Consider the following 13,530-nt stretch of genomic DNA (forward strand, 5'->3'; position numbering starts at 1 on the left):
TAATGATATTTAAATGATATTAAATATTTAAATGATATATATATTTAAATGATATTTAAATGTGCATCTGTTGGACTGTTACCTCAGTACAGCAAGTACAGCATTACCTAAGGCTCTGCCATTGTGCCCCTTTTGATTTACATGTATCTTCTTCAGACTGTTTACTCCTTCCCTTCTGATTATCTGGTAATTTTCATTCTGACCCACTTGTAGGAATTTGGAGTCTACCAGGAAAGCAGTAATTACCAATGACATCTTTCAAGTTTGATTGTCTGGTGGTCATTGATTGCAACAGAATGCTGTCATAATGAAGGAGAATTTTACTGAGCAGAGAGGAATTATAGGAAATATTAGAAGACTCATATTTGTGGAGCTTTTTCAGAAGTGTTTGATGATAAGGAACATTAATTTGTATTGTTTGTGGTTTCTTCCCTATTTTTGAAAAACTTCCACTTCCAATTCAATTTAAATTTGATTGTAACAATATTGTGAAGGATGAGACTAATTGTTGCTCATTCAGACTGGTGAATTTTCCTTAGATTTTACTTTTTGGAAAATTAGGAAGTTTTTAAAATATCTATCCTTAAAACATGCAATTTGGGGGTTTATTCAAATAAGCATAATTACAATTAGGTTTCAATAGCTTTTTCTCTACATAATTTGTCTAGTTTACAACATGAAAAATGTGGGTTTTTTGTAGTATATACATCTATGATATTTGTTGATTTTTTTCCTTGTATTTTTGAGACAGGGTCTCCCTGTAGCCCCAGCAGGTCTGGAACTCACTATGTAGACCAGGCTGGCCTCGAACTCACATAGCTCCACCTGCCTCTGCCTCTCGGGTGCTGGGATTAAAGGTGTGTGTCACCATGCCCGGCTAATATATCCAGTTTTAAGCATTTATTTTAATACAAAAATCCCTTGAGGGAGATATTATGATTAGTATCACTGCCTCTGCCTGTCAAGTGCTGGAATTAAAGGCTTGTGCCACCAAGCCCGGCTGTGTTGATTCCTTTGTATCATTATATATCTTTTAATTAGGACCGATAAGTCCATAATTGAATAGTGAGATATTTATAAACATAAGCATAATTATGTCTGAGTATTATATTAGCAGTGATTAATTTTCTTTTTGATAATGAGAGCACTTATTTGAAAAAAATCCGGAAACGTTGGTACTTCAGAGCATTAGAAATGTAAAATCTCTGACCCCACCCCAGACAAATGAATATGAATATATGGTTTACTCAGATCTCCAGATGTTTTGTATATGCATAAAATTTAAGAACGATGGAAAACTCATATTGTTTTGCATAATTAGAATTATTTTAAGGATATTTTACAAACTTTAGGGAAAAAATCAGGCTTTAAAAATAGCTTTTTTGTGCAATAGACTAAACATCTGGCAACTAATTTAGTTATATAATATTACATATTGATCCTGATACCTCAGGTAAAGCAAATATAATACTTTATTTCATGGCTTTTAATCTTGGAAGCAAACAACACAAAGAAAGAGGACATCTTAAAACATGTCCTCCTCTGCTCCTGACAATCCCTATTGGACTTTGTTTCTATGAATTTTACTAATCTAGACTCCTCACATATGTATAATAATTTGTCTTTTGTGACTATCTTATTTCACATAGTAAAATTTCAAGGTTCATCCATGAATTACTATTTCTAATTGCTTCCTTTCTTTTTAACTTTGAATAAAAATATTTCTGTTAATATACCATATTTTCTTTATTCATTGTCCTGGTTTGTTTCTTCATTGCTGTGACAAAATACTCTGACCAATACCAACTTGGGGAGGAAAGGGTTTATTTGTCTTACATCTCCCAGGTCGCAGTTCATCAGGGAGCCCAAGGTAGGAACTCAGGGCAGGAACCTGGAGGCAGGATCTGGAGCACAGGCCACGGAGGAATGCTGCTTACTGGCTTGCTCCCCTGGCCCCTGCTCAGCCTGCTTTCTTATGCTACATAGACCCACCTGCCCAGGGGTGGCACCACCCACAGTGGGCTGGGCCCTCCCACATCACTCATCAAGAAGATGCCCCTCAGACACAGCCACAGGCCAGTCCAGTAGAGGCAATTCCCCAATTGTGGCTTCCTCAACCCAGGTGTGTCAAGTTGCCGCTAAAGCTATCCAGCACATTCATCATACATCTGTGTGTACTTGGGTTGCATAGACCTTTCGCCTTTTGTAAATACTGTTGCTATAGAATATAGGGGTACATTTATCTTTTCAGTTGTCTGCTATCAGTTCTTTTGAGTATGTAGCCAGAAATTTGAATTGCTAGGTTCTACTATAATTCTATTTTTTAAGAACTGTAAAACCATTTTCTAGAGTGGCTGCACCATTAATATTCTTACAAAGTGTATAGAGGCTTTCAATACTCTATATACCAACTTTGTTTTCATTTGTTTTGATAGTTGCCAAACTGAGTGTGTGAGGTAATATATCACCATGGCCTTAGTGTCATTCTTCCAATGATTTGTTATACTGGACATTATTTTCATGTGTTTATTGTCTATCTGTAAATAACCTTTGGAGAAATATCTTAAGTTATTTGCACATTTTAATCAAATTTTTGTCATTGAGTTTGGTATTGGTTATATATTCTGGAAACTAATGTCTTGTTAGAGAAATGATTTCTAAGTGTTTTCTCCCCTGTGAGTTCTCTTTCCTCTGTACTAATGTAATTCTTTGCTACATAAAAGTCGCTAATTTTGAGGAAGTACAAATTATGTATTTTTCTTTTTTACCTGTGATATTATGTTGTTTTAAAAGTATGAGAATAAGAGTTTTTGTGTGAAATTTCATTATCTTATGTCCAAAAGATTTTATGCACCTGTTCCTTTTACTATCTATTTCCTCTTTGGAATTTCATGCTCTGTTATATGGAATTATATTCTCTGATATATTATAGCATCTTTAAGCATAACATCTTTAAACATAAACATGTTTTAAACATAAACATCTTTTAACAAACATTTTTCTACATGCTAACCCATTATGGTCAGATGTATGACATGATGTATATATCCTCAAGTAATTATTTTGCTGAGTTAAGGGTCAAAAATTGATAGCCTTAAATGAGAGACTGACCTGATTTGCCTAATGAATATTTTAAGCTATATCTAATCACATCTCCATAACAAAGTTCACTCCTAGTTTATAATCTACATTATAGCACTTAATACAATTAAATGAATCTGTGTTTTTCATTGGTATACATTGTATTATTGTTATTTGGGGCTTGCATTATATGACTAACCATGTTTTCCTTAACTACTTTCAATTTGCATTGTCATACTAAATTTTATATAAGCAAATTACATCATTAAAATTGGTTTTGATATAATTCATAATTTGAACAGTTTTAGGTCTTTAAACTTTTCAGTGGAAAAATAATTTTGATATTAGTGAATTTGGTATAATCCAAATATTTTTTCTGGAGGTTTGTATACAATCTTTTCCTCATTTCTTCCATACTTAATTGGTATAGTGTTTAAATGCTGGAATTTGAAGTCAAATACACCTGGCTTTTGGATTTTCCTTACCATTCATAAAGTATAGAAACTTTAGATTCCAATTTTTTCTGTAAAATCAAGATAAGGATATGTAATTCATAAACGTATTTTAAGAGTTAAATGAGATAATATTTGTAAAGTGCTTAGTATAGTGTTTGATACACAGTGAACACACACACACACACACACACACACACAACTGGTATTATTGTTACTCGACATCAGTTCTTCCATTTAGAAATAATAAAAAAATTATTGAAAGTTTAGCCTTTTTCTAAACTAAATTAGGACAAAGTAATTGAGTATAGGCCTTAGAAGAAAATTGTACTTTTTTCTATTTTATTTGGTTTTCTTTTTAAATATTTTATTTATTATTTCTATTTTATATGTATGAGTGTATGGACTGCATTTATGTAACTGCACTCATGTAATACAATGCCCACAGAGGTCAGCTGCCAAGTGGGTGCTGGGAATTGAACCTAGGTCCTCTGCAAGAGCAGGGAGTGCTCTTAACCACGGACCCATTTCTCCAGTCCATTTATTTGGTTTTCTTGAGAATCCTTGTGAAAACAAATTATGTTACTTGTTATAGCAGCTATTTGCATTCAGAAGGGTAAGTGAACAATGGCATTGAGCACAATAGGAGTTTGTCTGGCTAGCATGCATTGTATTGGTTTCAGTATTGTCTATAGACTACAGAAAGTGTTTTCCCTTTGACTCATTCGAAGGCAGCTTCAGAATGAGCGATTATCTGATACTCTGTACTGGGTTCATTGCATCAATGTATGCTAATGTGGAATTTGGTCCTTGGTAGTTTTAAATAATTTTTTCCCACCTGGGTATGAAAGAATACAATTTTATTAGCAAATATTATTTCTTCATATTAATAGCTGTATTTTACTATTTCCATTAATGCTGTTCTTTTTTGCAAGAATTAATCTACTCTATTGTACATTATTTTAGTCTTCAAGTAGTGTGGTATAGTCAGAACAGATTAGACTTCCTATCCCCAGAAACTAAGTTTTAATCCTTATTTTATAGCCAGTTACTTTGTACATTAAGGGAGTTATTTAATCTTCCTGTTTTAATATCTTCAGATCTAAAATTGCTGTAACAATATTCCCTTTGACCTTATTTGATACCTCCCTATCTACTCCCCATCCTCACCAATACTGTTTAATCTCCTGAAGGAAAATTCTACCTACAGGTCCTTTACTTTTCTCATTTTTCAATTATTCCTCATCCTCTTCACTATCTGCAATCCGTTTTATTATTCTGATGCTGTTTGCGATAAAAATCGATGATCTCCTAATTGTGAAATTCAGAATAGCTTCACTTCTTGCATTCGTGGGATACTGTGCTGCATTTAATACTTGTCTGTCCTGAATACCTTATTACCTTGTTCCTTTCTGATCCATTTTGTTCTTAGTCTTAGATGCAGTTTCCTGTAGCCATCTCTCAGGTGTTCTGGCCCATTATATCTTTGACCCTATGTACTTTTCCTAGAACATCCTATCCATTTATACTTTTACTTCCATCACCACCTTCCTTAATACATCCAATTGTAATGATCCTTTTGTGTACCTACCTCAGCCTTTAAGTAGTACGTTCCCTAAGGTCTGTGTCATATTTATACTTCCATTATGTGTTCAGGGCTGTATGTGACATGTAGTTTCTTCATTTCCCATTATTGACGCCCTCAGAGGTTTCTCTTTCAAATGAAAGTCTTTTTTGCTCCCTGACACTAAAACCCTGTAATTAGTACTTGCTATTTAAATATTTACCATATATTGATAATCATACCAGTGTATATGATATATTTTGCTTTACAGTTTTCCAGCGAACCTTCATATAGATTTGTGCAATAGTCTTAAAGTGCTTAGATGGGAGTTCCTCATCTTCTTACAGTCATATTTTACCAGCATTTGCACACATCTTCCCTTTGTTTCCTCTTTAAAATAGAGATAAATGATTCATGTCTACAATTAAAAATTTTTAAGTTTCTAAATCTTATAGAAAGAAAACCAAACAGCCCATATTTTCCAGGCATCCTCTTACTGCTCTTTTGTATAGTTTAACTGCTTTGAAACCTTTTCAACTCATCCAGTGCTGGGTTACAGTATCATGGTGACAATAGCATTTGTGAATGTCACTGGTGACCTTCATGTGGCTGTGTCCAGTGAAATAATTTTAACCCTTACTAATATGCAGAGTAGCAGAGAATGAAAGAAAAGCAACATTGAGAGATCCCAAAGCAACTCAAGTGATTTCAAAGAAGTTTGAAAATATATTAAGGGCACATCTGGCCTAGTACTAGATGTTATCAGGAACCAATTGTCCTAGTTTGTTTCTTCATTGCTGTAACAAAACACTCTGACCACTACCAACTTGAGGAGGAAAGGGTTTATTTATCTTACATCTCCCGGGTCACAGTTCATCGGGGAGCCCAAGGTAGGAACTCAGGGCAGAAACTTGGAGGCAGGAGCTGGAGCACAGGCCATGGAGGAACACTGCTTACTGGCTTGTTCCCCTGGCCCCTGCTCAGCCTGCTTTCTTATGTAACATAGGCCACCTTCCCGGGGTGGCACCACCCACAATGGGCTGGGCCCTTCCACATCACTGAACAATCAAAAAGATGCCCCATGGACATGGCCACAGGCCAGTCCAAAGAAGGCAATTCCCCAATTGAGGCTCCCTCAACCCAGGTGGGTCAAGTTGACACTAAAGCTATCCAGCACACCAACCTAGTTTTAGGACTAACACTTTTCCTCTCTTGAAGCTATGTAATATACCTGCTATGGGATATCGCTTTGTTCCTTTTAGTATATCTGTTTTAAGCCTATCACTTATTTCTCTACTTGCTTATGATTTCTATTCTTTCATAATTTCTCTGAGAACATAGCCCATTGTGGACTCTTTTCTCCCTATTTAACATAATCAGTGCCATTTAGTTTGTGCTAATTTGATTAATTCCAGTTCACCATTTGGGCCAGGGTACTTTATAGGTGATTGAAGATAGCACAATCTGTACCCTAAATAATCACATATAAATTGCCCTGGGTAATGTTGAAAAATATATTTCCAAGAGCATGAAAGCTAATGGGAATATATACTTCTGAATTTCGTTAAAGTTTAAATGATAAGTATTAGGGAGTTCATTGCAGGATTAAAAAAAAAAGTAAGTGCTTTGGGTTTGCAAAGAATGACAAATGAAAAATACATGATCAAGGAAATGGAAAAGGGGTTTTATTTTAAGTTTTTAACAGCAGACTTTTGAATTTAGAACGAGACAAGGAATTCATTGAATCGGAGTATTTAGTTTTATAATTATCGAAGTAGTGCTGAAGTGATAGAAGATAGGTGCCTGGAATACAGGAAGACAGATTACTTAACCTTATGTAGGAAGAAGGGTAACTGTCCTTCTAGAATGGCGTTAAAGAAGAAAGACGAGTAAGATGCAGATAACTCTGAAAGCAAGGGAACTTGTTTCTGTTCATCATTCTGATAACTTGTCTGCAAACAGAACTGAGAAAAGAGGTAAAGGTTTTCAATTTTTACTGAGGAAAATTCAAATAGGAACCTTACCATAAGGACTATGAATAAGTAGAACTTTACTACAGCCCACATATAGATTGAGAACAAACGGATAATTGGACTGGTGTAAAGTCAAAGTGGATTTAAGTTGTGACATGGTAGGATCTTTTTGCTTGCTTTCCATTCAACTGCTAATTGGATTGACTCAAATGGTTTTTCCTATCTTGTCCTTTCATACTTTTGTTTTGTAGGTCTTGATGACTGTTTGCAGCAGTATATTAAGAACTTTGAGAGGGAGAAGATCAGTGGAGACCAGCTGTTACGCATTACACATCAGGAGCTAGAAGATCTGGGCGTCAGTCGCATTGGCCATCAGGAACTGATCTTGGAGGCAGTTGACCTTCTGTGTGCCCTGGTAAGGAAATGAAAGTGGTGGAAAAAGATATCTCTTTTAACTTCTTTGTTCTCCTTTTATTCTTTTCTTTCTTTTTTTTCTCTTCTTTCAATAGTCAAAATGCAAGTAGGAAGAAAATTTTAGTTTTTAACTGATTAAATGTACTGTTTCCATAATTCCTTGAATTTGTTATATCACTGCTAAATGACAAAGAGGCTTTCAGCTAAACTAGTTATGTAAAATTTAATCATGTGAAAAACACATTATAGCTTAACCAAGGCAAGTTTTTACAGGGAATTTTTAAATACATAATTATATATAAGCAGTTCTGAAGTCCAAGTCTTCTAAAATATGAAATATTAAGTAATCTTATTTTAGAAAAAAGTTTTAAAATAAATTATTTTCATGTCATTTCCATATACAGACAGTGAAAATAAAATATTGTGCTCAGTGGATGAACCCACACTAAGGACATTTGGGGACATAAATCAAACTGTAAAGAGTACATTAAATTGAGCAGGGACAGTGGGAGGAAGGTGAATAGGGGAGGGGCTCTTAATACCATCAAACTATATTGTGTGAAAATAGAAAATATTCTATCAAAAATTTTAAAAAAAGAGCAATGGATAATCAGACAAGAAAAACCAATGTCAAGATAAGCCACCTGCAAGGTTATGTAACCCATTAGCTATTCTGAGATGAAAATAGATTTCTTTTCGAGGTGAAGTAAGGTTACACTAACCTGAATGGTTTTAAACTCTTTCAATTATTTTTTAAATATATTTATTTATTTTTATTTATTTTTCTATATTTTATTTATTATTTTTATTTTATGTGTATGAGTGTATTGCCTGCATGTGTGTGAGTGCACCCGTGTCATGCAATGCCACGGCAGTCAGAAGAGGGCTTCAGATTTTCCTGGAACTGGAGTATAGGATGGTTCATAGCCACCAGGTAGGTACTGGGAATTGAACCCGGGTCCTCTGCAAGAGCAATCAGTGCTCTTAACCGCTGAGTCATCTCTCCAGCCCCTATTTATTTTTATTTTATGTGTATGACTGTTATGCCTGCATGTGCATTAGTGCACCCATGTCATGCAGTGCCCTTGGAGGACAAAAGAGGGCATCGGCTCCCCTGGAACTGGAGTTGTGGACTGTTATTAGCCACCACGTGGGTGCTGGGATTCAAACCGGGGTCTTCTGCAGGAACAGTCAATGCTCTTAGCAACTGAGCATCTCTCCCGCACCATCTTTCAATTATTTGTAACAAGATGGAACTGCAGCCATACAGAGAAAAATGTGATTTATGTAACATTATAACCTGAATTTGAATTTTGGGTCAGTTAACTACTGATACTTATGAAAAAAATCATTCCTGTAGCCTTAGTTTTGTTTGTTTGTTTAAAGCAGAAATTACTACCATGTCCTTGTAGGGGTCAGGTATGGTGGCACATGACTTTAATCCTGGAACTCACGAAGCAGAAGCAGTCCTTGTCTACATAGTGAGTGAGTTTCACATTAGCCTGGACTACATAGTGAGACCCTGGCTCAAAACAAAATAAAAAACAAATAAAGTCTGGTACATATTACACACTCAGTAAACAGTAGCTATTTTTTGATATATTTTATTCAATTTTTGTGCATTTCGTACAAAATATCTTTTTTAAAGTATTGATTTAATAACCACATAATTAGAAGAAGCATTTCATTACAACAGCATTGATATATTCAACAACAATTTCCAGAGCTAAGATGCATCTCTTTCAAAATTGGCTGTAAATTTTTAGGTTTACAGTTGAGTTAATACGGATATACAATATTGTACTCAGTATAAACCCTTTAGGACATAAAATTAAATGATGTTTTAAACTTTAAAAAGATCTCCATTTCATTATTTCAGTTTCATACAGAAAAATTCATTTTTAATGCAATTAACACTAAGATGTTTGCACATGCATTTCTAATCTCTATATATCTGATTATTACTAGTCATAGTCGGTTACTTTCTGAGCTCCTGGGTATCTGAGCATGGATATAAAGCCATCTGGTATATTTCAGTGGTAACGTTTTTCACATCTACTAATTATTAAGGAGCAAATTTTTATGCTTTGAAGAATTGTTATTTTTTTAATTTGTTTTTAAATTTAATATCCATATGATTAGAAGAACCACTTCATTACAGCTTTAACATATTCAGTAACACACTCCAGAGCAAAGATACATCTCTTTCAAAAGTGGCTGTAAATTTTTAGGTTCACAGCTGAATTAATACAGTTATACAATATTGAACTCAGAATAAACCCTGTAAGACATAAAATTGAATGAGTTTTTACCCTTTAAAGAAGATCTCCATTTCATTTTAAAATATGCTGTTTCCTATATTTTTAATATTATTTTTTAGAAGAAGCATACCATTACAGTTTAAAATGCTCAATAACAGTTTCCAGAGCAAAGATACATCTCTTTCAAAAGTGGCTATAAAATTTTTAGGTTCACTGTTGAATTAATACAGTTATACAATATTGAACTCAGTATAAGCCATGTAAGACATAAAATTGAATGAGTTTTTAACCTTTAAAAAAGATCTCTATTTCATTTTAAAATATACTGTTTCTTACAGAAAGACTCATTGTTTTGGCTACTAATGCAGAGATGTTGGTGCATGTGTGTCTAATCTGTATGTATCTGAATATTACTAGCCATAATTGGTTGCACTCAGATCCTTGGCACCTGTGTAGGTCTATAAAGTCATTATCATCAGGTAGATTTCAGTGGTAATGTTTATCATCTGTACTAATTAACATGAAGCAATTTTTTATGCTTCTTCAAATGTAATACATTTTTTTAATTTGTTGATTTTTTTTTTGTGTGTGTGTGTGTGTGTATCACACAGAATATCCCAAACCATCTTATTCAACTATACAGCCACTTCCCAGATGGTACCCTCCCATAGCCTCCCTCCCCCCCACTAGAGACCTTATACTCTGATATTCCTGGTACTGTCTGCTGCATTGTCGGCACCCCCAGGTGTTCCCCACTACTTGCCCATCTGGTGAATCTAGTCAGCCTATCTAGAGGTCTTTGTTTTAGGAAGGTCAGCTGTTCCTCATCTAGCAGCAATCAATTGTCAATATTCCTTTAGATAAGATTTGAGTCTGTTGTTCATTTTCCCAGTTCTATGATGGGTTACTATCTGGGAGTCCCTTGGGCCACCCTGGCCAACAACTCAAAGAAGGTATCTTCGATCTGGCACTGTTGCTTGTTATGTAGCCTTTAGCTATACATATGGACTCTTAAAAATTATATAGGCCCCTTTAATATTTGGTTATACTTTGCTTTTGGGTTATACTTTCCTTAAGGCCATACAGTTGGCCCAGGTAAACCAATTTATTTTTACTCATAAGGCTGTTTGAGGATCTGTTCCTCGGGGGACACATGGGCTTGGGAGGAGCCCCTGGCTCCTTTCTTTTACCAGTTCCACCTATGTGAAGATCAGTCAAAGGTCCTGCTTGACCATGGTTGGCTTCGCTTGGAAGCATGGAGGAAGTGATTTCTCTGTGTTGACCCTCCTCTTTGTAGACTAGACACTCATTTAAGTCCATCTGGTGGGGTCTCTATGGCGTATTTGATCAAGAGGACAGGTGACCCACCACAATTATGGGACATTTTAGTTGATGCTCCTAGTGCCCTGGAAGTAGTCGACTTAGGAGGGCAAGGAGCAAAAACTGTTCTTTATGTCCCTCTGACCAAATTAGTATAGGCCTCAAAGTATGTCTGTTAAACATCCAAGAAGGTTAGTTCCACCAGTCTGGTACTTTTAATTACTGTGTGCCATGTAGGTAAATCTTGGGCAAAGATCAATTGTTCTCAGATAAACCTTACCTAGACATATATTTCTTGATCTGTATGTATAATTTGTCAGTAGGTTGTTGGACTAATATGATTCCCTCTGGTTTTTAAAACTAACTAGGCATTATTTATCTCTCACACTGTCTAACCCCTCCATCATGGTTTCACCTATTTTTAAATGACTAATAAAATCATATAGATAATTGAATACAGTTTAAAGAATAATTTAATATGATTCTTTAATCTGACTTGGCACTTCGTCAGCTGTGAATGTTTTGGTTCTTGCCCCCTTGATAATCATATTTGAGGACAATGGTAATCAAATAATCTTAATACTATGATGACTAATAGATTATATAGTAAATATTTCGAGAATACGAAGATGTTAACTGGTTTTTACTAAGCTGAATGGCTGCATATTGCCTAGGAGGCGAAATGTAACCAACCCGAAGGAGAATGAACATTATATTTATATATATGTGGTGGAAGCAAGAGAAAGGCATCCCAAACAGGTGAAGTACACACAATGAGTGAAGAGCGTACATTAGAAGATGATTTGTTAAATGCTAAGCTATTTTGAAATAAATGAGAACCAATACCAGAAAATTCAGCTTTAAATGAAAAGTGGAGCCAGACAGTAAAGTGCCTTAATTTTGATTCCTAGTATGGTATTTCATCCAAGAATGAAAGAGAATGGGGTGCCCCAGGGAAATGAAAATATTGATATGGCTGGTGTTATGTCAGAAATCATGAGAATAAAGGCCACATACAAGTTATGTCACATTATAATTCTTTTTTAAATTTTTCTTTTAAAAAAACTTTATTGAGAATTTCATACATGCATATAAGGTGTTTTCTATTTCATACAGAAAATTATCTTTATATCCCCTTCCCCTTTGGCACTCTCCCATACACCCCTCATTGGAGTTCACACCTTCTGTCATTTGTGTTAAGGCCTATTGTGTAAAGGTAGTGTCTCCAGATGTCCCTCAATGAAAGCTCATCCACTATGATCTAGTCAGTCTATCTAGAGTCCTTCCCTTTAAGATCAGCTCATTCTCACCCAGCAGTAATCAGCTGCCAATAATTCTCTGAGTAAAATTGGGGTCTGCTGTTCATTTCTGTAGTTCTGTGCTGGGTTTTTGTCTACTTAAGTTTGCATGGGTCTTCTGTATGCTGACACCATCGCTGTAGGTTCATATGAGAAGAGTCCCAGGAACCTGTAAGACTGTTTCCATATGGTCATGCACCTCCTCTCTGGCTCTTACAACCTTTCCGCCCCCTCTTCTGCAATGATCCCTGAGCCTTGGGTGGATGGATTTTAATATAGGACTCCTGTTCAAGGACCCACACCCTTCAAACTCTTATTATCTGTATTTTGGCCATTTGTGACCATTTGAGTTCCTGGCCCTCTATTGCTAATTCGTTTTAAAAATATTTATTTTATTTTTATTTTATATTTTATTTATTATTTTTATTTTATGTGTAAGTGTATTGCCTGCATATAAGTGCACCCATGTCATAAAGTACCCACTGAAGAAAGGTGTGTCAGATCCCCTGGAACTGGAATTATAGATGGTTGTTAGCTGTCATGTGGGTGCTGGGAATTGAACCCAGGTCTTCTGCAAGAGTAATCAGTGCTCCCAGCTGCTGAGCCATCTCTCCAGTCTGCACATAATAATTCTTTTTTAAAAAATAATTTTTTACTTAGTTTCTATGGTCCTCCAATTAACAATGGGCTCCTAGAAGGAACATCTTTTCATCTAATTCAAAGGGTTCTTTTCTTTCGTTTTCTGTGCACTACTCAGCATGTAGATGTCATTAAGATAATATCTTAATAAAACTCTCAGAGAACTATAATTTCTTTTTTATTGACTATCAAATTTCTGTTTTTAGGGTAGAAAGAAAAATTACCAAATTCCTTCTGTTTCTTTTAAGCTGTGCTATGTTTTTGTCTCCCTTGTCTTGAATTTAGTCCTTATGGAAAATAAATGTTATAACAGTTAACAAAATCAGAGATGATTTAGTCATGTTTTCATTAATGCACTGTATTCATTGAACATTAGATGTATTATTTGTACAGTGTTCTTCCAGAAAGATGTTCATGACTTAAAGGCTCATTGACTATTTTAAGTTATGATAGTATCATTTATCATTCTTAATGGAAAATAAAAATATTAACTGTAACAATAAAACCAAAACTAAAATGTCTATAGTT

The 13,530-nt window shown here is 35.0% G+C and overlaps 1 protein-coding gene across 1 annotated transcript in view; it reads left to right on the forward strand.

Annotated features, from left to right (window-relative positions):
- Positions 1-13,530, forward strand: part of Cnksr2 (connector enhancer of kinase suppressor of Ras 2) — a 229,516-nt gene that overhangs the window by 42,473 nt on the left and 173,513 nt on the right. Inside the window, exon 2 of the mRNA XM_029564782.1 lies at positions 7,322-7,485. Coding sequence (XP_029420642.1) covers positions 7,322-7,485 — 164 coding nt within the window. The remainder of the gene's footprint in view (positions 1-7,321; positions 7,486-13,530) is intronic.

The sequence above is a fragment of the Nannospalax galili genome, unplaced genomic scaffold (assembly GCF_000622305.1).
Source record: "Nannospalax galili isolate Female #2095 unplaced genomic scaffold, S.galili_v1.0 scaffold217, whole genome shotgun sequence".
Lineage (NCBI taxonomy): Eukaryota > Metazoa > Chordata > Mammalia > Rodentia > Spalacidae > Nannospalax > Nannospalax galili.